Source organism: Eufriesea mexicana, unplaced genomic scaffold (assembly GCF_001483705.2).
Source record: "Eufriesea mexicana isolate 0111107269 unplaced genomic scaffold, ASM148370v2 scaffold15889, whole genome shotgun sequence".
Taxonomy (NCBI): domain Eukaryota; kingdom Metazoa; phylum Arthropoda; class Insecta; order Hymenoptera; family Apidae; genus Eufriesea; species Eufriesea mexicana.
In genome coordinates, this window is record NW_016923285.1 from 23,854 (window position 1) to 49,781 (window position 25,928).

The window sequence follows — 25,928 nt, forward strand, 5'->3', positions numbered from 1 at the left end:
TATTTAACTTAATATTAATTCTATTTCTGTACTCATTATCTATTTCAATAATAGTAATGGCAACATATTTCAAGTTAGAATAATAAAAGTTAGAATATTAAAAATTATAAAAAAGACACCTATTTACAACAATCTATCTATCTTTTAAAACTAGGTCTGTTCAGTCATTGTATGTAATTCGTTTTTAATGTTTAATCATACTAGCATTTAAAGGTTCATCAAATAAGTTTATAAATCTACACATGAGGTAATAAAATAAAAACAATAAGGAATTCGTAGATATTGTACATTCTACATGGCATCTACATATCAATAAGTATTGATCGAAACTCATTCGAAAATTTAGATATGTAGAATAATGCAAATATTGAAACTGAAATTATCCAAACAAATTGATTTACGAATTAAGAAATGGAAATCGATTTTGTTTATAAAACCTTCAATATATTCATGATGCTTTATAAATATATTTGTATATATTTTACCGAGCATGATTTTTTTTATCAAGAATTACTAAGTTCACTTACACCATGCGTAACACATAAAAGTCCGGTGTCACGCATGTGTGACGATTTTTCATTTTTTTGCCATACAAATAAACGAAGTATAGTTTGAACATTTTAGTCATAAATATAATCACACGTGCGTGATATATTATATAATATATTCGGTTTGCCTATTTAATACATTTTATACAGGTAAAAGTGAGCATAGACTAATTTAGCTGCTTGAGCTTTATCGATCGGTTTTCCATATGTTCCGTGACAGTAAATATATTAATTTCCATTCCAATAAAATCATCGAAAAATTTTCTTTATAATAGGCACATAAGGCACAAAGTGAATAATTTATGGCTCTGGTTTAAGAAGAAGCTCTGTCTTGAAAACTATTTCTCTGCTTTCAGACGTATACGATGACATTTCATCATACAGTGGTACATTGTATTTTATTCATCAAATTATGCTTTATCAATTGTTCGGATGAGAGAATAAGTTTGGTGCTGCTATCTGTCGGAGACAAATTTTCATGAGACTCCTTTCTGTCTTCATTCTTTTCGTCGCATATAAATACTCTGAGAGTATTTGCGGGTGGCGTGCTTGTGGCAGGGGGCGTTTCGGGAATACTAGTTGGATAAATTAATTCCTTTTTTTCGCCGTTAATTTGTATACACGGTTGATGTTTTTCAAAGATTTTTCTTTTTATAGTATTTTTTGTCAGTTCTGGAGGATGTGGTAATGCGTATCGCAATTTATCCCAGAACCAAGGATCACCCCACTTTACGTATGTATTCATGCTTAGGTAAGCTTTAAGTTCTGGATCCAAATCATCAGTAGGGCCGATCTCACCATACAAAATTAGAATAACTCTTGCTCTACCTTCGCTGAGCGCTTGACTATGTGCTGCTCTAAATTCCATCCGTCCCCAAACACTCTCTAAAAAGTTAGGTGACAAAACCACTATCGTTCGTCTGGAATCTTCAACAGAACGTGCGATCTGTGTTGGTATCCATTCTCCAGCTAGCCAATCACGAAAATGCAGACACAGCTTAAACGGTCTAGGACCATTTTCCAACTTTGGTACTAATTCGTTTACGATAAAGTCTTCATCTTTGTGCGAATAACTTATGAATGCATCGTATAACTTGTCTTTGTCTAGTTCATCCTCGGTTACTAACCATAAGCAAAGTTGGTGCGCATACAACCAAACTTTGATTTCTCGTTGGTATCGATAATACAATGCTGCCAGTAACCCGATTATCAAGCCAGTAATAGCTATAGTCATGCTAATTGCTACAATTATTATAGTATTTGTGGGACAGAGATCTGTTGCTATCATTTTTAACATCGGAATGTCCATACCTTTGCAGGTAATTTGCAAAGAATTAGGGATTTCTACAACTTTCGTTTGAATGAAGTTGAGAAAATCTCTTGCGTTGCAATCGCATAACCATGGATTCCCATGTAGTGTCAAAGTATTTAAAGAGGTATTATTCATGAATTTCAAGACATCTGGATTTAATTTACTGATATTATTGTTGTGCAGTTCCAAAACCTAAAACATATAAAATTAATCGCATTGATATTAAGATTATGCTTGAAAACATGGTCAATTTATACAAGACAGGTAATGTTGCATCGATAATATTAACCATACGTATGATAAATGTAACACGTTATAAACTGTTTTGTATTAGTATACAAAACAGTCCCAAAGATAAATTAAATTTTTATTTTACACACCTCTATATTCAGTGGCAATTGATCTGTAGATATGTCATAGATATTATTGTCTGATAACGACAATTTAGATATCTGTGCATTATTCAAACCGATATCGACCAAAGGCGACATTCTAGTCAATTCATTGCCTGTGAGATTTAACTCAAGTCGATACTCCGGTAACGTTTCGATATTTTGTGGCACGCTTGTCAAATTCTTATATGAACAATCAATCAAAAATGATTTATCGTAACGTTTTATCCAACACGTGCATTCTTTGGGACAAGGATTCACTACTTGACATTTTAATTTGTTCGATTTTAAGTTCATTATTGGTATATGTGCAAGCCATTCTGGGCTTTGACACTTTAGTCCATCCGGTCTTATATGAAAATAGTTTTGAACATAGGGGTGCATGTTTCCATCCAAGTAACGAAGAAAGTCGTATAAATTACAGTCGCATTCTATAGGATTATGTTCAACCTTTATTATTACATCGCGAGGAAATTTTTGAAATTTCGCTATTTCTTCAACTGTTGCCAGGTAAATGTGCTTTATTTTATTGTGTGTGAGATCCACTGTAATTTTGTTGGATACAAATTGTAGGTCTTCGGTCTGAAATAAAATTTCATATAAAGCGTCGTCAATAAAATTTATTACTTAAATATTTGCACTCATTGTAGTGGAAATTTAAAGATGATAATTTATGAAACACTCGATTAAAAATCGCAGAATGTATCAATAGCTTTCCTTTCGTAAAAATGATTAGTTTTGTAAAAAAAAAATTTCTTTATAATATATATTAAATAATATTTCCATTATCTTACCGTTATTTGTGATATTTGATTATATTTGAGATCTAATATTTGCAGCTTTACGCTGCTTATGATCCAATCACTAAATATCTCCGAAATATTGTTGTTGGCTAGATATAATTCTTCTAAATCGGTACAATCGTGGAAAGGTGATTTTCTTCCGTATTCGTCCTGATAGAAGGCTAACGAAGTATTAAACGTAAGCTGATTGTGAGAGAAAATCGCAACCTTTAGTTTAGTTAAGAAATTAAAACTTGTATCTTCTATTATTGTTAATTGATTTTCTTCCATGTTTAAAACTTCTAGCGATCTTAAACTACTGAAAAGATGCCTGAAAGTTTGAAATGAAGAAAAATTAGAATTTTGAAATTTTGTTTCATCGAATAATGGTTCCTCCCCATCAATAAATTTAATAAACAATTTGATGAATATTTTTAACAAAATTCCCCAAATAATGTGTATATAAGAAATAATTGAAGTTAAATCATGAATTAAATCATTTAAGATGTATTTTAACTTGAATTTATAACTTGTAATCTTTCAAACGCAAATAAATACTAAAATATTTAAGATGATTACAAAATATAACAAATTTTTTCATGAATTGAAGTTCTTATAAATTAATCTTCTCAACTTTTGGGGTACTCGTATTTTCTATTGTAATTTCAAAACAAAATATTCTTCAAGATTATCTTTCTATTTTGTTATTATCTTGACATCATCGTGAGATCAAAAACTCACCTAGATATCGAAGTAAGGTGGTTTTTAGACAAATTCAGTTGAACCAGATTTTTTAGATATGAGAAAATTCCATCAGGCAACGATGTCAGTTCGTTGTAATTAAGTTTCAATATCGACAAGTTAGTCAAACCTTTGAAGAGATCCTTATGGAGCGATTCGATATAGTTCCTTTCCAGACTAATGTTTCTTAGCGATATGGAACCATAGAATAGATCGACCGGTACTTCTTTCAAACCATTACTTCTTAATTCCACTGCTTTGAGCTCTGTCAAATTTGCAAACAATCTATTCGGTAACTTCGTCATGTTTCTTCTGTTACCATACAAATTCACGCTTCTCAATTTCACGTTATATCGCAGCAAATCCTCTGGCAATGACGAAAAGTTGTTCCAAAACAAATTCAATGCCTCCAGTTTTACCAATTTCGCAAAAATATCTTTAGGCAGAGTGGTTAAATCGTTCGAATTTAGATCCAAGGAATTCAACGACACGAGTTTGTCGAATGTGTCTTGCCTGAGCTGTGTGAACTTGTTTCTCCATAAGTTTAAAAATCGTAGCTTTTTCAGTGGATCAAATATGATCGGGTCGATGTCCACCATATTGTTGTTACCGAGTTCGAGCACCTCTAAATCGGGGGTACTGTCGAAGATCCCAGGAGGTAACTGTACATTGTTCTCGCGCAAATCAAGCCAGACTAAATGGGGTAGATCTGCGAAGAGGTCGCTGCTGAGATTGGTCAAGCCGTTGCTCGACAGGATTAGGCGTTGCAATTTTGGAAAACCCTGTAGATGGCGTTTGCTCAGAGTGATATTCAGATTGCCAAACGATTGGAATATAAGCTTCTCCACGTTTTGTGCTCCGAGTTTGTACGCGATTTCTCCTAAACTCATGTTCGTTGGTAAACCACACATCCGGAAATACATGGACTCCACATCGCTTGGGAGTAATAAGTTGGACAAATGGAAATCGGACCATTCTGGCGAGTTGCGACATTGCGTCTGTAAAGATAAAAACATTTTTAGTGAACAAAAATATATCGTTGCCTTGAGAGAATCAAAATCAAAAACCACAAAAAGTACACTTTATTAGCGCTATCCGAGTTATTGTTATGATTCTTTATTTTAATTTACTGTTATTTATCCAATAATATTTACAACGCTAAAATTTTATGAAAAATACAGTTTTAATAATTACCAATAATTATGTATGAAAATATTTGAACGTTTATATTACAACATTATGTTTGATAAATGAATTATATTACATTGAAGTATTAAAAGTAATGCGATATATATAGCAAGGAGAAATTTCTGGGATTACAGTGGTAAAAATAGAAAAGAATACAATGATACATATAATATTTACAGCTGTATAGTATATGCATCATAAATATGGACCATGGCGGCGCTAGTGTGCTAAATGGAAAATTTTCATAGGTCTGTTATAGCAACAAAAGATGGATGAACATATTGAAACTTTTCATTTTGCAGTTAATGATGCTGTTGACTAATATAATTGCATTCGTTTTATAATTAGTTTTATAACCGATAGTACAAGTTTACAATAAATATTCTGTAAATATTGTACGTATCATTGAATTACTTTCCAATTTTATTTATGTAATCTTTAGACAGTCTCCTTGTTATATACCACATCATTTTAAACATTTTAATTTAACATATATATTTTACTCAGCAAATGTAAACATTTATTTTTGTGTGAGTACTATCGTGGATAATATATTTTAAACGATATTACTTATAAACAAGTCTGCTTTCAGAAGTGTGAAGTTTATTGAAAGCTTTGAAATTTTTAATATGACTGTCCTATGATTTTTCTTTTACATTTCGCTCGTTGTTTTTCCTTTCTCTTTTTAATATGTTTAATTATTTCTTATAAAAATAAATAATGCCGAAAGCAATTAGAATTGTGAGTGAATTTTTGACGATGAATGAATATCTTCTTGCCATTTTAGAAACAAATTAGGTGAAAAAAAATTCATAGTTAATAAATATAAATTTTTGTAGATATGAATAATACCTAAATATCAAAAACAACTGAAAAAGAAACAGGAAAAGTTATCATAAAATGTAGATTAGTAGACGTGTAATTTTGGAATTTATGGATTTTAAAGTTTCAAAATCCATAAATAAATAAGAAGAAATATTGTTAGTGAAAAGGATACGAATTTTCTGTTTTTGATAATGGTTGCGTTAGTTTTTTCCACGTAAATTGTTGCTACATTACGTAATGGCAAGTGAAAGTTTCGAATCTTAATGTCGGAGGAAATTGAGGAGTGAACCACATAACTGTAAAAAGATACTAGTCTAATCTTACATTCCAATGCTTCTATTATTAAACACAGTTGTATAGCCAATATTTTTTCGATTAATAGGTTATCAAACAACGGATAGAGCTAAACAAATGTTTTGTTATAATATATTTAATATACTTGTCGTAAGTAATGGTATAATGATGTAACAATGAATATTATGAACATAATTTTACAATTAATCGATTAACGAATTGGTCTAGACATCAGACGGTACTTATCTCGAAAATTCAATTTGTAATTTATCTGCATCAAAATACACGGATCAAAAATGATTTCAATAATTGCTACTTTATCTCGCATCAAGTGTAACATATAGTAAGCCATTGTTACTTAATTATGCCATTACAAAACATCGGACAATAGAAAACCTAACGTGATATTCAATGTGCGTATATGGAGTACAAAACAGAGAACAAAAGAAACCTTGTCTCCCCGATCGCTCGAACGCTTGAAAAATAGATTTGAAAATTGACACGAGACAAGAGTAATAATGCATTTTACATGGGACCCGTAAAATCACGTGCTTGGTACGAAATTGCGATGTGCAGTTATGTTCTTTGCCAATGGGGTCGGGCACAGTGACTCACTCATGCTTACCTGAATATACTCGTGCGGTTGAACATTCACGACGAAGGCCGAATCCTCATCTGTAGGACAGTATATCTCATAGTCTCCGTAGTGACTGGGATGACATTTGCAGCTTTGAGTTGGACATTGTATTTCAGAAGCGTAGCATGTAGCAACGACCATCCATAGGATGATCCAACGTCCAAACGAGGATTCGATCATTCTGCAGAGCCTCGTAGTGTACGATCGACGTACTTACGCTGTGAATAGGAAAGTTCAATTTTCTCCCGTCAAATCGCGCACTTCCGTGAAATCGACTATGTTCGTTTAAGGAGCATTTAAACATCGGAAAGGCGAATGGGAAGCAGCGGTAGGTCGAACAGGCGAGTCGGAAATAGCGGTACGACGAATCAGATTAGCGCAGTAACTTCCTCGCGCAATGATAAGAAAACCCTAGCTCGTATCGTGAAATATATCAAATAGATAAATTTTTCTAATGTTTAAATAGTGACTTTTTGTATAGGGGCGCTGCAAGCGATTATTCAGTAGTTTGAATAGGTTAGGTACTGTCTTATAATTTGACAGTATTAAAAAGAAAGAAAAAAAAAAATAATTTAATTATTCCTTTGTAGAAGAAAAATATACGTGTCTTGAAAATTTATTAATTTCGGCCGGTACAATAAATTTCAGTAAAGTAAATTAATTTTAGTTGCACTGGTAAATGTTATTATTATAATTTAAAAAATAAAATAAGAAATTTGGCGTGATACACGCGTACTGAATATTAGAAAGTGCCGCAATGAAATTATCGAGCCTTATTCGACTTTCTTTCATGACTTCGTTAATTATGAATCATCCGTATATTCATGTAACTTTTTCGTAAGTTTGAACATAAAAAATATAACACAAAAGCTACTAAAAATAGAAATATTTGAAGAGATTTATGTAGATGTTAGAATAGCTCGACATTGATTCTTGGAATTTTGAGATTGCTAATTTTTCATTGGAAAATAAAATGGAAGAAATATTGAAAAATTTCAGCAACGATACTTTTCTAAGAACATAATGACAAAGAGTAACAACAAGAATATTTCAAATGAAAATGAATATTTTGAAATGAAATGTTCTAAAATTATTTGTCGCTTGATGCAATAACGTATATTGTGTACGAGAGTAATAAAACGATCAAATGATTTTGGCATAAGTTGTGCGACATATAGAAGCCAAGGTAAAGGTACAAATAGTAACTTTATTTTAAAAACATAATTTATTGTTTATTTACAATATATTTTCTTTTGGTGTTCAAGGAATTTCAACAAAAATAATTCATGGAAGATAAAATTTGGAATTTACAAAATAAAACGTTGCACGACAGACAGATGGAATTTTATACATCTGAATTTAAAAATAGCATGATATAGGGAATTATCTAAAAAACACTATTTTTACTTCAATATCGAAGAAACTCTAAACGTTATTTTTATCAAATATAAGAGAAGATCACTGATATTATTGGTACTGATATCTGATATAAAGTTAAGAACATCATGATTATTTCGATGTACTAAAGATAATGCAAAAATTCAACACACTGCAAGGTGTTATAACATTTATAGAAGCAATCTGGTTGGTATACTTCATGGTTATAAAAAAAAACAAATTCTATATTTTACTTTCTCAGAAATTTATCGATAAATTGATAAAATATTCTGCTACACCCTCCCCGCGAATATTGCAGGAAAATCATGTTTGCTTTGGATATCTAACGATACGTAGAAATATTTCCAAAGAAGTCTGTTGTTCAGATTATATTTTTACTTTTCATTTAGATATATTACTACAGAACATTTTTACTCAAATTTAAAAATAATGCTACTCGATTCACTGAAAATATTTGATATTCGTTCTTTCATTATTGAAATAATATACATGATATACCTGTTATTTTCTTCTCCTTTATCTAACTTTATCATTTATACTTTCTTCATATCTTTCTTCCTGATTTCATCTTTTTATATTTACTTTACTTAGGCAAATCGTTTTAGCTATACGTCATATTCTTGGAAAGAAGGAATATTTTACAATCGTTAAACAATCTGTATGTTCTCTTTATTTTTTCTTTTTTGATTTCGAAGAAATGATTCCGCATTTAGAACTTCTATAGTATCTTGATTGCCTGAGTCACAGTGTAGTACTTCTTATAACATTATACGTCAATTAACCCTTTGGAGCTTCGTCATCACGAAGCACCGTTACTTTTAACATTAAAACAAGATCAATAAAATTTAAATTTGAAGAAGATTTAATTAGTGATAATACGTTTAGTACATATGCAATGAAGATAATTTGGAGACATATATTTTTGAGATATACTATCCATGCTTACTTACAAAAAAATTTGATTAAACATAAAACGGAAATAAATTTCCTTGCAATTATTAATTTATGAACTCAAAACCAATTATGTTAAAAAAAGGAACGAATAGAATGTAATAAACAGAGAGTCCACAAGGTACCCCTGAGAATATTTTGTAAACTGTTCATCATGGTAACAGATGTGCCTGATAAAATTTTAAGTGAGATATTTGATTAGTTTCTTTTTTTTTTAGGCGGACACAAAGGACACACCAATGCCAAATTTGCTTTTCACATGCAATCGTATATTTCTTTAATGCGTTAGTCAATTTTGCTAACCTATTTTCACCAGAGATCCATTAATCTAAGATACATCTTAGTCCTTTGTGGTTGAGTGTTGGAAAATATGAAGAATAAGCTTTGCAAAAGTAAAATAAATTATTTTAATTTGTATAGTTGTCACAACATAAGTTGTCTAAACAGATATCCACGTGAAAGGTAGTTCCACTCACAAAGAGTTAATTAAAATTTTTTAAGTCATCCATCTCATTAACAAGTACTTAAATAACTCTCTGAAACTCATTAACTCTATTTCTCAATTTCATCGAACAGAGCTGCATAAAGTGACTACAGATCACTTCGATTCGAAAGTCTTTGTTGTTCTATTAAGGCTGAACACATTTCACAATTGGTCTCCTACCACTGCGACTGCTTCTCGAATAGGTCTGGTCATTCCTTACTTAATTGGTTGTTTACCTACTGTACGAGTTTTAGGTAAGTTGGCAATCAAGACGGAACAGAGATAAGAGGGGTACCTTTTCGTTCCGCCTGATTCAATCTCTGATGCTGTTGAAATCTATATTTAATTCTGACATAGTAACAGAATAAATTACATTGGCTCTGGCTTAAACTTAGTTACTAGTAACTAGTCAGCACCAATTCTATATCTACGTCAGTGCTTTGTCACTTTATTCCATTTGATCTAAATTCTTTTTGTTATACAATACAAAATAATTTTATTTGTAGATGTAGCACATCCAGCCAATAAGAAAAATTTGTGTGGTCTATTATCACTATCTTGTTCAAGGAGATGGTTCTGTTAGACTGTGGACAATCAGATCAACATTCCTTCTAAGTATAAACTGCTAAGTTCTGCACAGTAGTTCCATTTGGACATGAGGCAACTAAGTTTCAACGTGTGTCACCTATCATTACAATTATTTTAAAGAACGTGGTCCTGTTACATTACGCTTAATCAAACCGAGATTTCTTCTCTCGCCTTGGTTTTTCAAACTTCTGAGCTTCATAACGTTTCGAGGATCAAGACAAATCAATAATGAAGTATCACGATCACGTCTCAGCAAAAGGCATGTCGAAAGATCATACCTACCATGTATCAAATCCTTCGCAACTGTATTCTGCACAACGTGTATCCGGGCTAACGACCCGAGTACGCGCGTTTGGCTCGAAATGAGACACACCTCATTCCGCGAGTCATTGTAAGATGCGTAATGCATACAAGCATGCATGTGAACACGCTTTAGTAGAGGTCGAACGTGATAAGAAATCGGGAAAAATAGCATTAATTATTGCAGCTACGATCCTTGTAATTACAGTGTTTTAAGATTCCTGCCTGGGATCAGTTTGAAACGTCTTGGCTGTTTACAGTGAGATACGAAGCGTCTTATCTCTTTTCTTTGTTTCATGATTATTTATTCGATACCAGGATGTGGAAAGCAATTAGGATAATCCAAATGCATATACTTGGATGTTTCAATGGAAACTGAGAATCAGTGATGTTGCATGTTAACCTATGAAACGCATCGCAGGGTGTTTCTTAATTCTTTTTCCTTCTTCTGAGTTGCAACCCTCTCTCATGGTAATTCGACAATCTTTCTTCGCACGTTTGAATAAAAGAGTACCTTCAATGAAGACAAGGAGAGGCACTAGAATTAGGATTTTTAGGATACGATCATGACAATTGAATCTAATTGATTATTTAATTGAATATTCAATGTAGTGATTGTATTTGTGCATTCGTAATTGAGACCTATTTATGAAATATTTCGAATATACATATATTGATGTTTAGATTAGAAATATTGATTATATTTCGCAATTTGTCGACCTTTTAAGGATTAGCAAACTTCTGGTGATATATTCAAAATGCTAATATTAAAGATTCGTCGATTAGTACATATTTAATTTGTTCTTCTAAAACACTCATTTGTTTCAAGATCTTTTTATCTTTTTCCTCTTACAGTATCAAAATACGGAAAGCAAATAGAGTGATCAAAGCGTAAATACTTGGCAAATATGCTTTGTTGATAAACGAATGGAGAGCATGAATATATTTCCTGCTACTCTTTCAAGTACCTTTATCATCGTCGTATCAGAGATTTGCCAATCTGTATTTAAATAATTTTTCATTCGCAATATGCATCTCAAGGATACATTTTTCCGTGGGTTACGAGAATTTAATAGTCAGTGTAATGATAAATGTTGCATCTCGTTGAATTTATCGAGCCTTCAGAGCACAGTTCATAATGAAACGTAAAAACGAGATATCTCATGAGGCTCACGTACCGACACGTAACATGTGGTAACAGTAGAGAAATACACTGTAGTCTATTAAAAAGGTCAAAATTGTAGAACTTATTGCACAGAAGGAGGCGATTATGCTATCAGTGAAATCCTTGATAATTTAAATGGCACAATAGAATTTTATAAGGAAAGAAGACATACAGGGAATTTATCTAACATGAAAATTAGATTTTATTGGAATTATCAATAAAATCTTATTGGCTTTTATATTAGTATAAATAATACTTTTATAACAATAATACTTAAAAGTATTATAATAATACTAATAATACTTTATAGCATAAATAAAATATTTTTGTGATAGTATAAGCATAAATAAATAAATTAGATGAAAAAAGGGTTGAAGGGTTTCTTAAAAAGGTCAGAATTGTAGAGCCTATTACACAGAACAAGATGTCCAATTATCATTGGAATCAATAATATTAAATATTTTAGGAATATAATAATATTAATTTATATAAATATATTTGATCAAAATGAAATTGTTTACTTCCTGAAAAAAGTACAATGGTAAAGGAAGATAAAAGAATCAGTAACTCGATGCTTCATCATTTCCTGTATACTGTTATCTATAAGTTATAAAAAAAATGTTACGATTTTTATATAATTTACCTATCGATATTCTCTCTACTCTCGTGGAATTTCAGTTTTACTTGAGACAATAGTTGGGAGGAAAAGTTATTCCGGAGAAAGTACGATTTTCTTTCGACGATTAACGGATAGCATCATTAAATTTAAAAATAATAAGAATTTCGCGATTCTTAAGAGTCGATCGAGCATTAAAAGAACTGGAATTACAATTAAATTTGCTGAACTAATTTGTAATAATTGCAAATACTCGATAAATTTGGCAGACAGATATTTTTATAGATATTATTATTTATTTATTTATTTATTTATTTATACGGGATTAACTCATTAGAAAAATTACAAGAAAATTATTACAGTGACGTATAAAATTAATAGTAACAAAGAAAAATAAAAATAAAAATATACAAATATTCAAACAGACGAGATGTGTATAAGTATAAGAAAGAAAAAAAAATTTTTTACAGAGAAGTGCGATGTAGTAGTTGTTTTATAGAGTGAAGAGATTAGCTGAATAGATCTAGAATAGGATAAGTGTTAATTTTAACAATCATTCTATTAATACCCAAGTTGTATTATATTAATTAATTAAATAATTTTTTGTAATTAATATATAAATATCTAAATATTTATATTAACATATATAAATATATCATACATTTTTATGATCGATAAATATCTTTTGAATCGAATATTTTCTAAATAATTAACATATATCATTAAACAACACATCGTGAAATTTTGATATGGGATTAATTCAGCAAATTTTATATCTTAAAATTCAATGGCTTTAATGTACTCCTTATCCCCACATCCTTCCTCTTATTATCACATCGCATGCTTCATATCGTGCTTCATCGGCGTGGTATAAGTGTTGTTATACTCGTGAAATTAATTGTACTGGCATGTATAACGAACACGTGGTTTTTTAACTCGTGATAGGATAAAATTCTGTAACATGGTCGAGAAATCGTTACGTAAAGGAAATTTTGAAAGAATATTCATGAGAATTAAAATTTGTATCAAATAGGGAAAAAGATTAATTTAATCATTTCTGTAGCAATTCAAATTTTTATAAAAGAAAAACAAAATTAGGAAGCCTCGTAGCAATGTAGATATATATCAAGGAAAAAATCCGATTTTTCTTTCTTCAGTTTAATTTATGGATCATGGTAGCTTACCTATCACTCCAGAAGAATCACTTTCACTTTCGTTTGCAAATTATTTAGCGACTGCAAACATGTTCTGTGGATTATACGAAGAACAATCTACTCGTATAAATATTTTGATATTTGGAAACGGATAGACGTTTATAAGAGATATAGAACTTGTCTGTAACATTCTATACTTAACTACTGATTATAGTAATATTGTAGTTTATGATTGTAGATAGTGGAGAATAAAGGATTAGTCGAGATGATTAATTACATGCCATAGTCACGTTGATTTAAAGTCTTTTAGTCGGTTCAATTTAATTAACGAAATTGACACGACAGGAATACTGTAATTTGTCAAATTGAAGCGATTCGAGATAATAGATTAAGAATTCTAAACAGAAAGATCCTAAAAATAACATTGTAATGATTGATTATATATCTATATTGTATCAAATCTATATAAATGAAAGCTCAATTAAACCCTAAATACCACAAAATGATGAAAGCGAATACAATACTGTAGGATGGCGAATACTGGTCTTGAGACACCGAAAATTGACGAAAGAACAAGGATACGATAACACAAACTCAAAACTCGTAAACTGATTTAACTTAGGGAAAGAACACCAAGGTAACGAAATGAAAATACACAAAGACGCACTCTTTTTTAACCCTTTACACTCGAGAGACGCCTCTCAGCCACCATTTAATCAGAATGTGATACAAGCTTAAAGGGGATTCTAGTGTAGATATTTTTTAAATTACTTTAATGTATAGTACAACATTCTTAATTACTTGGCCCAGGTGTGCCTTTTTGGGCAAAGACATTGAGTATTAGGTGCCAGATGATAGGGTTCTTGAAATTTGTTTGCATTGGAATTAACGATGTGATACAAGCTTAAGGGGGATCCTAATGTAGACAGACAAAGAATCGATATTTTTCTCATTTTGTTTTAATCTATAGCGTAACATTCCTAGAGGCTTGGTCTAGGGCTGCCTTTTTGGAAGAAGACCTTAGGTATTAGGTGACGGCTAATAGAGTTTTCTTTAATTCTTTGCATTGGAATCAGTGACATCATTCAGTATGACATTCCTAAAATGTATTTCCCAATTTTCATTGTAATCCTTGAAATATTAAGAACCACAATATATATTTATCGAGTACAAGTGTGCAATCCTATATTCGCGTTCTCGCGCACTTTAAACTTAGAGTGATGACATTCGCATAATTGACTCGTAACACTAGGAGTGATATACGTCCGATTGACTCCGCATCACTGCAATAATAGAGACTTTAAATCAAATTAGCTCCCTATCAATAGTTTCGATCTGGATACTCTGACAGTGTCGCTTTTAGATGGAATCACTAGGTATTTTAACACCCGATAAAAATATTCTCTTCTCTCGATGAATTATGCTATTTATGCTCTCAAAATCCGCAATTTTATAGTCTTGCCTTGGAACTATCAAGAAATTTCGTAAGCACAAAGGTCGCATGTACAAAATCTATCATAATTCGTTTGTCCTGAGATTTTTCTGCAAATACAAATTCCTGATCATAGTATCCTATGTTTGAGACAAGGGCCTGATAGCTTGCACCACTGACAGTATCATTGAGTCCACCATCAGGCTCAGGACGCAACGTACCCTTTCTACGCACTATTCTATCTCACAAATAACCATATTCGACCCTTGCACTTCAATTTTGATAAAATTCGAAGAGAGGTACTTCTCAAAAAAATATTCGACACGTATTTCCTTTTATCTGCTACTTTTCATAACCAAATGGGGGTAAATATTGTCAGAGGACTTCGATTTCAACAGCCTCCACGCGTTCCTCCACCTCCGCAAGATGGAGTCGTAAACCGAACGCGCAAAGGGAAGCAGAGGTCAGCTGGACTCGCTGCGGCACGCTTAATTTGCGAGCAACGTTGCTCTTATTCTTCTTCTGATTAAAGGGTACGAGTTTCTGCACCCCTGGCTGCCGCTTCTTTGTGGCGTCGCGCTGTCTTTTGAGCGAATTCGCGGGAAACGAGGTTTGCGTCGCGGACCGTGGTCTTGAAATAGTAATTTAGATAGCGTTGACGAGGTTAAGACGTGTGGAAGAAATTAGAGAATAAGGCGGGTGAAGGAATAAAAGGAAAATTAGGGAACGAGGGAAATTTAGAGTCACTGTGGGAATTAAGGAACGAAAGAAATTTATCAACGTAGGGAAAATTGGGGAACTGGTTGAAATTGTGTCAGAGAAAATACGCGTGAAATTGTTTAATATCTTCTGCATTTTACGATGATGTTAAATTATTTATTTCCTCCATTCTTTGAAAATCTTTTTGTTTTCGCGTAAGAGAGAGTCTTTTTAAATTCCTCTAAATTTGTTTGAATTTTTGGATAATATTTTGGAGTGCATGTATGTATAAAATTGTGTAATTGTATTGGGTAATTATAATTAAGGAGACAGTTCGTAATTTTATTATCGAGAAGTCGGCAGCCCCGTGTTGAGAAAACAGCCTAACTCGACGATAGTATGGTTGCCACCAACAGGGTGCTGTGTTTCTCTAAAACCATCGATAACCTCCAAATTTATTTAGAAAATTTAAAATTCAGGTGAAACGAATTTTCTTTAAATACTATTTATTCGATCAAATAATTAAATTAAACAATTGGTCACAAACAAAAATAAATTTAAAGAAGAAATTCTATTCTCTTAGGATAAAAATGAAATATAACACGATATTTAATACTCATCAAATACCCCAAAACACTATCACTATCCCATATCGATCAATAATTTCCATGTAATTTGAAATTAGATGAAAACCTAATAAAATACCTAAAAATTCTTTCATCATATGAGATTAATACCTCAAACTAAGTGACTCTTATTAAATAAAAAATTAATTTGACACTAGAACTATTAATCTAGTCAAAATGTGTGGTCCCAAAGTTTTCCTTTTCGTAATTATTAAAAACATATACCTGCTTTTAAAAAAATCAATATCGACTTATATTGAAATAAAACTATAATTAATATATTCGCTTATTTTCATTGTACCACTGAAATTACTATTACCTATGCCCCCTGTGTTTAGATACTCATTAAAAATCGGTAATTCTAGCATTGAAACAAATTCTGTCTTCCTGTAACAGAAATCCTGTAACAGTGAATATCTATTAGATACATTTAATCGTGCTCATTGTAAATAATATGACAAATTAAATGACTCATTAAATAAAAAATTATCTTGACACTAGAACTACCAATCTAATTAAAATATCTGATCCCAAAGTTTTCCTTTTTGTTATTATCAAAAATAAATTCCTGTTTTAAAATAAAATCGATATTCGACTCATATTGAGATACTACTTATAATTAACACATTTTAAATGATCAAAAAATCGGTTATTCTAGTATCAAAGAAAAATTCTGCCTTCTCATAACAAGAATACAGTATCATTCAACAATGGATATCCATTAGATACACCTAATCACTCCTCGATATTGTAGGATGGCGAATACTGGTCTTGAGACACCGAAAATTGTCGAAAGCACAAGAACACAATAACGCAAACTCGAAACTCGTAAACTGATTTAACTTAGGAAAAGAACACCAAGATAACGAAACGAAAACACACAAAGACGCACTCTTTTAATCCTTTGCACTCGAGAGGCGTCTCTCGAATTTATTATCAAATTTACAATTACCCAACGATGCATGAAATATTAAAGTAAAATAATTCTACGTCTTAATTTGCATACGATTTCTTATTTACCGCTTTAAAAATATCGTCGACTTTATGGTAGAAAGTCTTCGAATTACTATTTTCCTCTAACGAAAAAATCGTCGAGTGCAAAGGGTTAGAACTGTCTTTCCAACACCAAGCGACTCACGCTTGTGTTGGTCACAACCGATTTCTAAGGACTCTGTTTTGGTTGTCAAGGACCACGCTTTTATGCTTTCCTTAACCTCTTGGCTACTATGGGCGCCTATAGGCGCTTAGAAATTTTGCGTTTGTGACACACAGGGCACCTATAGGCGCTTAGAAATTTTGTGTTTGTGACACATAGGACGCCTATAGGCGCTTAGAAATTTTGCGTTTGTAACACGCAGGGCACTTATGGCCGCTCGGCGTAGTTTGGCTTTCTGACACGGAGGGCGCTTGTTTTCACAAAAATGGCGCACATCGTAACTCAATTCCTGCCGTATGGGTACGGCCGCTGCGTATCAAAATCTGCCGTAATCAAGGGGTTAACCTACGCTTCACCTGCCCGTAGAGGAATCACGCAACTTAATTTTGTTATATAGAATAACTTTTCGATTTGCTTCTAGAAGATATCGATCGGTTTACAATTTGTTTTTGTTGGCAATAGCCGATTCGCGATTTCTTTTGCTATCCTACAATACGATACAATAGAAAATCGTCGCAATTAAATGCAAATCCGTGTGAGTTTGGTTCCATTTCGTTGATTCAAATCAAAGGTACATACGCGTGGTACATAATTATCCTCAACCTCAGGAAGGAACCGCAAAGGTCAGTTTTGCATCATTCAAATATATTAGTATTACAATTTTTTATTCTTTTTCCTGTTTCTATATTTAGGTATTCGTGGCGTGCAGCATTTTATGAAATAAATGCAGTACGAACATAAAAAGCAAAGGAAAAGTAATGACGTAAAACACCTGGTAATTAATAATACAATACTATTTTCGTGACATTAGAGCGACGATTTTTCTAAGAATATATCTTATTACCATAATTCTCCATATATTTTCATTTATTTTCTCCATGCTTTTCGCGTGTCATTCTTCATATATCAATATTTACCTAATTCAAACAAAAGTTCCTGTTGAACGTCATAGCTGTATCGATTGTTTGAAATTTTAACAAAATTTTGTTCATCGTAATAATTCTGAAAAATTGTGTCACTCTGGAATCTTAACTTTAATGATTTTCTGATACGTCTGAAGCTTCACAAAATCAAAAATTTTCGAAAAGTAACAAAATTGCAATCATCTGCTTCTACATCTATTTATACAATGACATTTTTTCTTTGTCCATCTTTTATCAATGAAAAGGCTGTGGTAGTATCAACAGAATTCAGAGTAAGACTTAAGTATATCACATTCATCCTTGGTAGAGGAAAAATAGATCCTCCATTATCAAGAAAAGCAAAATTATTAGCTAAGATCCCATCATTTCAACCCTTTGCAATCGGCGACTTTTTCGTTACAGAAAAATAGTAATTCGACGAAGACTTTCTGTCATAAAGTCGACATTTTTAATCCTTTGCACCCGAGAGGCGCCATCCAGTCGCCATTTGATAAAATTTCGAAGCTCGATATTCATTAATATGTCAAATTTCAGGTAATGTAATGGTGTGCGAAGTATCGAAATTAAATAATTCTACGTGTTAATTGTCATATGACTTCTTATTCACTGCTCAGAAAGATATCGTCAGCTTTGTAACAGAAAATCTTTGAACTTCTATTCTTCTTTAGCCAAAAAAGCGTAGAGTGCAAATGGTTGAAACGACAAATAAGAAATCGTATGCAAATTAAGACGTAAAATTATTCTGCTTCGATATTCCACGCATCGTTGAGTAATTGTAAATTTGATATATTAATTAACATCGATCTTTATAATCTGATTAAATGGCGCCTGAGAGGTGCCTCCCGAGTGCAAAGGGTTAATAATAATCTCTCTCGAAAATCGAAAAAATCAATTTTTTCAATGCTACATAGTGATCTTTCTCCCCAATGACCCAGTTTTCCAAGTTTTAAGCACTATATCTCGAGAAAACATTTTCAGCGTACAAGAGGAAGATTAGAAGTGATTTATGTTCGCGATTAAGGCCAAGTGTTTGAATGTTTTTGTTTATAAACGATCGCGAGTATTACATAGATAATTACTTAATTAAATACCGTTGCCAATTAAGTATTTTGATATTTTACGCGAGCTATGTCACATAGCTATCAGAAAGGTGATCGGCAATCATGACCCTCCTGGATCGAAAGATTCGTAATCTAATTTTTCACTTATTAATGACTTATATAACATGATTAGATACAGTGGTTGCAAGATATTTCGACAAATTGCTTAGTAGAAAATGATAGATCGAAAAAGAAGTTGTTCTTCGGATAAACATAAAATTCTTTAGTTTGTATGCTTTGTGATACATATCTCGTGGCGTATACAGAATTTATTAGTAAAATTCTATGACGTACCACAGTATGGCATATCTTTTACTGAAATAATAAGAGCAAGTAGATATAAGTCTGATTAATTTCCAAAAAAAGAAAACAGAAAAAGATATAACAATACACGTTCTGTAAATTTTATAAGCGTTTTATAAACATTTTATAAATTTTATAAGCATTTTATAAACATTTTATAAATTTTAAAAGCGTTTTATAAATTTTGCTATATAAAAATTGCAGCTTTAGATGATTATCTATTTTTCCTCAGATCAATAGCCTGTAACTATAAACATAATCAGATATTACATGCTTTTAAAATGTTTACGATACACCTACAAATTTTTGCAGTATGCTAATTGAAAATTACAGCTTTAATATAAATATTCCTGAAAGATTTTATCTCTGTTTTCATGAGAAGGAATGTTTGTCACATGGGTAATACGCATGAAACCGAAGGTGATAGACAGAGGTCGATAAACTCGTTTGAATAAATTAATCGCACTTCTCCGTACCGTAGTTAGTTCTCGGTAAATTTTAAAGTTCAAAGTTAAACGTATGTTACTTAAAATTCTGAGAACACGTGTACACACGTAACATTTTAAGCGATAAATTTAATAATGAATACGAGTGGCGTAATATGTGATATTTCATTTCCGATTTTTAAAATATAAAAACACAATTTATTTTCGATTGACTATTATTATAAATATCTCTTAATATATTTCCCAAAAATTCCTACTACTGTACTCAAGAGCTATCAAGAATTACTCGTTGCTTAAGGCGGTACTCTAGCCTACAGGACAATCTTCTAGGTGCTGTTTGGGATTTTTTTTTTAAGAACCATAAAGACATTATCGTGTCAGAATTTATGGCATAGTTTGGACCTATATTTAAGGAGTATACGCTATTCTTTCCGTGAAAAAATATTGAAATTTGTCGGAGATACAGCTACATCTTTCTTCGCTATTTTCTCAGTTTCCCAAGAACGCCCAAAATTATTGTCGATTGCTTTGTCATTTATCTTCTAGTGTTCTCGATTGATTTATCCGCGATTCCCTGAATCGATTATCCCATCGGTATCTTTTTAACGAGATAATCGCGTCGCGAGTTGCACAGTTCTATGAGTCGCGCACAGGTGAAGACAATGTCGTTTCAGCGGTACCAAGGACATTACGCGTTCTCTTTGCCTCTGTCGAGAGAAACCTGTCGAGGTTTGCTTACGTGCCAGGGGAGAAAAAGGAAGAGGAATTTAGATCCGAGTGAATGTCCAAGTTATTAACACTTTACCAGCCGCTCACTTCTCTCCGCCGGTGAATTTCGCGCGGGTTCTGTTAGTTGCTGATGGTCATATTTACGCTATCCTTATTATTTAAAAAGGCACTAATATTTGAGACTAACGGAACAAGCATCTGCTTAAAGAATGTCGGGAAAAGACAATCGGGAGAGTTAAAACGGAAGCATAGTGGAAGCATTGTGCTGTGACAGCAGCCGGCAAAGTGTTAAGGAACGTAACAGAGATGCAAAAGGTCGAGTTATGTTAGTACCTCCGCGACCTCAGTTTGGTAGATGGAGGTGGATTCTTGAAATGTTACATAAAAGTAGGATATTCCATGTGTTTGTTTATCTCTTGAGACTTGAAATTTGTTTACTTTGCAAAATCGAACGGCATTTTATTGACCGAAGATATCTTCATTGAACATAACAATCATTATATAAGTATTGATACGATGTTCCTTGATTGGTCTAGCAATTTCATTGCTGCTTCACTGATAATGTACCCTCTTAAATGTAAAATGGGTTATTATGTGCGAAGGTAGTGATTGTGGCTTCTCTGAATGGTAATTTATTGGAAAAGAAATACCAGTGTCAGTATTACTTCAGAGATATAATAATCGTGTATTACTTAGGATATTGAAATATCAAGTGTTGCCAGTGAATACTATATTAGTTAGCATTGAGAAAAAATTATACACTGATGTATACTAATTTGTTATATCAATGAATTATTAAATATTTCTTACTAATTTATCACCAATTTTTTACCTACTTATTTATTTATTACTAGTTTATTATCAATTTACCTATCTATTACCAATTAATTAATATTAATAAACTCTAATAATATACTATACTTCTCTACTGTCAGTTTATATTTAACGTTAAATTAGAAATGCAGTGTTGTTATATTTTATTGACTCGAGTGAGAATTACAAGTTTCTCAGCAATGGACTATAAATTATTTAAGTTGTAAATGTTTAGCACGATTTGAATCGCAGCTGCACTTTGTTTTCAAACGTTGAACATGAGGTGCAATAAACTCCCTTCTCCTGTGCAAATGCGAAATGCAATATCGTTCTATAAAAGTTCATCGATGCAAAAAGAAGATACGAATGAAATAGAATAAAGCGTCGTCTTTGTATAGTGACCTCCCTCACTCCTCCCCCGATTTGCCAGTGTCGATCTTTGCAATTTAATGCCACCATTGTCTGTTATGTATATATTTTTTAATACAGGTGGATTACACGCAACTTGTAAGGGATTAAAATCGTATGATACCAAATAGAGATATTTTATACGATATTAGGCCCATTATACATATCAACGAATGCCTGATAATCAAGATGTTCATTTTTATACGAGAAATGGTGTAGCTGTTTTGATTATCTCATGGATAATTAAAATTTTTCTGATTATGTTTGAAATCCTGTTCAATTGGTATGTTTATAATAACGATAAAAGGTAAATTCCATAATAAGTCACTTTAGCTTATTTTTATAGTAAAATTGTATCTGGAGTATTGTGTCCTACACGAGCAACGAGTTTTTGAACTACTAGATCTCAAATCAGATCATGAATCATAATATTTACTTTGGAAAGTTAAACTAATTAAATTACATAAAACTGCTTATGTAACTTATCTTTTATTCCTTGCATGATACAATTCAAACTTGAGGAATAAAGTCTTCAAGAAGATCAACAAAAATTGTAATTTTTAGAGAGAAATAGTGATTATGTGTAGTAGTGGCCTATTTACTTTATATATTACATTCTAAGCACTTGTAAATTATTTAGCTAAATTCAGAAATATAATTGTTAGGTACATCACTGTTTAGATTCATAAATTTTTAATCTGTTTCGTTATCCAACTAGAAAAAGAAAATCAAATGCACGTTACGTGATTCAAAGAATTCTTCTTTCTGGAAACCAACCATTTGGATGCAGAACAAAGTGTTTCCTTTAACCCTGAAATACTACAGTAGGATACTGCATTTTCTGGCACGAAAAGATTTATCTAATAGCAGATCTGAAGTTCTTTCAAGTGAAACTTATTATGTTAATGACACTATGTTCTTTTAAAACTATTTTCATGGTTAGCGTATAATAGTATAGAAACTATGTACAATAGTATTTCAAGGTTAAATATGCAAAGAATTATCATTGCTCGGTTCACGCAATCAATTCCATATACAATTATGAATTAACAAACAGCATTTACCATATTATTATTTTGCCTACATGAAATTATACATGTGCATGTTTTATATTTGTATGTAGAATTATTTTTCGGAATAAGCAGCTATTTAATCATTGTATATGGAGTTTGCAAAGACTATCGAAATGAGATTTCTCCATGGTGGTTGATATTTTTATGAACAACAGTATGTGTTGTAAAGAATGTCTTTCATACTTCTTCTCTTCTTTCGTTGCTGCTTAAGAAGCTTGCTTCACCGAGACATTTTAACATTTCTGCTCCTTGGTAATTGATGTTAATTGGAAACTTCCCATTAATTTCCTCGGGAATAATCTTCAGTGCCTTATATTCTTCGTCACTCCGTCACTTTGTTGTGTAGTTCTATATAAATTCTCTGCATAAACAGTACCGTTGCGATATTTATATCTTGCTATACTAACCTACTTTAATGAAATAACTAAACTTTAATCGATGGTTGCATTATTCATAGTGAAATGTAATATATAAATATACAAATATGACAGAATTGTACTTACACGGTATCGTGATAAATATAGTAGGTAAATCCTAAGAAATGTAAACTGCATATTCATGCTGATAATTTTTCACACGAACGCAAATACCGGTTTTTAGTAAGTAGTACTAATAAAAAAAGAACGAGTACATGGGCTGCATATTACAGCGGTACTCAGTATAGAGGTATAGTTGGTAACAAACTAATACTTAATATCTGTTTACTCCGGTTTAAACTGAAAGAATATTTTAAGAACTTGCTTTACTTTTTATTTTCATTTATATTTTACATTTATTCCCATATTTTTATTTATTTGTTATATTTGTTTCTATGTTTATGTTTATAATTTTGTTTATACCTATATTGTGTATATTTATATGTACATTATACTTATTTCTTTACTTTTATCTCTATAAATAGGGATTTTAAAAGGTTGCCATTCTTTTGCATCCATATACCACGTAGTTAATAGTTATATTCATATTATACAACAATCGATGTTGGAAATCGATTCTTTGAATAGGTTATGGCCGATAGATTCCCGCTAAAAATAGGCTGACAGATTCCCGCTATAATATAAGAGAGGAAAACCAATAAATAAAAAATACTGTAGTCATTGAAGAAGAAAATGGTAGATACAGAAGTGCACTATTATTTTTTATTGTAAATAAAATAAATTAATCTTTGGTTATGTAGCAAAAATATTCATTAGCCATAAAAGAATGAAATTGTAAAATATTTGATTCTTACTTTTGTTGGAATTCCAATTAAGCTTTTAAATCAGTAAACTTTATAAAAATTATTTAAAATAAATTGTTTGAAAATAATACGATACAATAATAATTTTATTTGAATTTTTTCACAAGTATCTAAATGTAAAATATTGAATTTAACTATATTCAAGAAGTTTAATATTATACTATCGATTAGAATATTTACAATCACTCATAATTAAAATTACATAATTATAAAATCGTTACATCTCCCTGTAACAAACATGTCGCCCCACGAGTCTTATACAGGTGATTGAGAAATATGACTGAGAACGTTCTAACAATAGCAACGCCGTATCAAGCTTCCGTATACACGCTTAACGATTGTTTACCATATGCCGATGAAAAACAAGTGACACAAAATCAAACTGCTGCTCCCTTGTTTACTGTCACTTTTGTTACACATAATAATAATGGATGGACATAATAATTCTGTAGAAAATTCGCAGGAATTTTGATCGATAAATCGACGTGTAAAGGAAGGAGCAAGCATTACAAAACAACGGTTAACTGGTTCTAGGAAAACACATCATAGGAAATATAACGTCTTTGCGCGTCATACCGTGTATTAAAATACCGATGCATTTATCGAACACTAATTTTTATATTTTGTGATCACAAACACAACGAATATGTTTAGACGATAAAAGGTTATTGGCTATTCCGATCACAACTATTAGTACCAAAAGCAAAATATGATTCACAGTAATTATTCGCGTACTCTTTCCTTTTACGAGAATAATCACTTCTCTTGTCTCTCCTTCTTCACTTCGAAACACGAGAACAGTACGAGAATTCAGTCGCTAACAAGGGAATCGATACAAACAGATCGATTTCGGTAACGCAGCTGTAGTTAAACATGAACATAGTCGACTATGGAATAATAAACTTACTATACTATTCCAAACAGAAGAGTGATTCTCTTACCAGTTTTAACGTAGAGGATTATTCGTTGCTACCATTCGAAGTCACTATTTATTTTGTTTTCTTTCGCGTTGAATAAAATCCATTCAATTACGTGAACACACTGCGCATAATTTCACAACCACGATCATTCGGTCGCGAGGTCCATTTGATTCGATAGCGATAAATGCAACACCATGAAGCAAATGAGAGAAAAACGAGAATTGTAATCGCGTCAAGCCAAATTGAGATTCATAAACGTAACACCTACCAAAACGGTCGGACAAGAACTGTCGATTATCCACGCGCGCTGTTTGCTGCGAGTCCGAACTCGTAATGACGGCGTAGAACCACGTGATCAACGAACCAATCAGTGGACTGAAAGTGGTGGGGCAAACGGACCGATAAGTTTGCCGCCAGATGTAGTGGGAGAAGGCCCTGTGGTATTTTATGAAAAGAGTGAAATCCCGTCGGAAATTTTTAGTTTATCGTGGTAATTTGCATTTAATTTGCTGACGATATATTTGAACATAAACAACAGTAAATCTTGTTCGAGGTAAACATTAACCATGATTCGTTCTTATTTCTATAACACTGTATGAAAATGATAGAATCGTTGTTGTTGATTCATTTCTTATTAAATTTTGCAATGAATACTGAATATGTTTGTGTATTTTAATAGGAGATA

General features: G+C 31.9%; 2 protein-coding genes across 2 annotated transcripts in view; one reads left to right on the forward strand and one right to left on the reverse strand.

Moving 5' to 3' along the window:
* Lerp (lysosomal enzyme receptor protein) overlaps positions 1 to 25,928 on the forward strand; it is a 37,707-nt gene that overhangs the window by 4,972 nt on the left and 6,807 nt on the right. The gene's annotated exons all lie outside the window — the stretch shown is intronic.
* Tl (toll like receptor) lies at positions 491 to 25,585 on the reverse strand. The gene is made up of 6 exons (XM_017909196.1): positions 25,265 to 25,585; positions 6,708 to 6,937; positions 3,776 to 4,773; positions 3,047 to 3,365; positions 2,241 to 2,834; positions 491 to 2,052 (listed from the first exon to the last, which is right to left on the reverse strand). The coding sequence occupies exons 2-6, from the start codon at positions 6,897 to 6,899 to the stop codon at positions 925 to 927; spliced, it is 3,231 nt and encodes a 1,076-aa protein (XP_017764685.1). The 5' UTR covers positions 6,900 to 6,937; positions 25,265 to 25,585; the 3' UTR covers positions 491 to 924.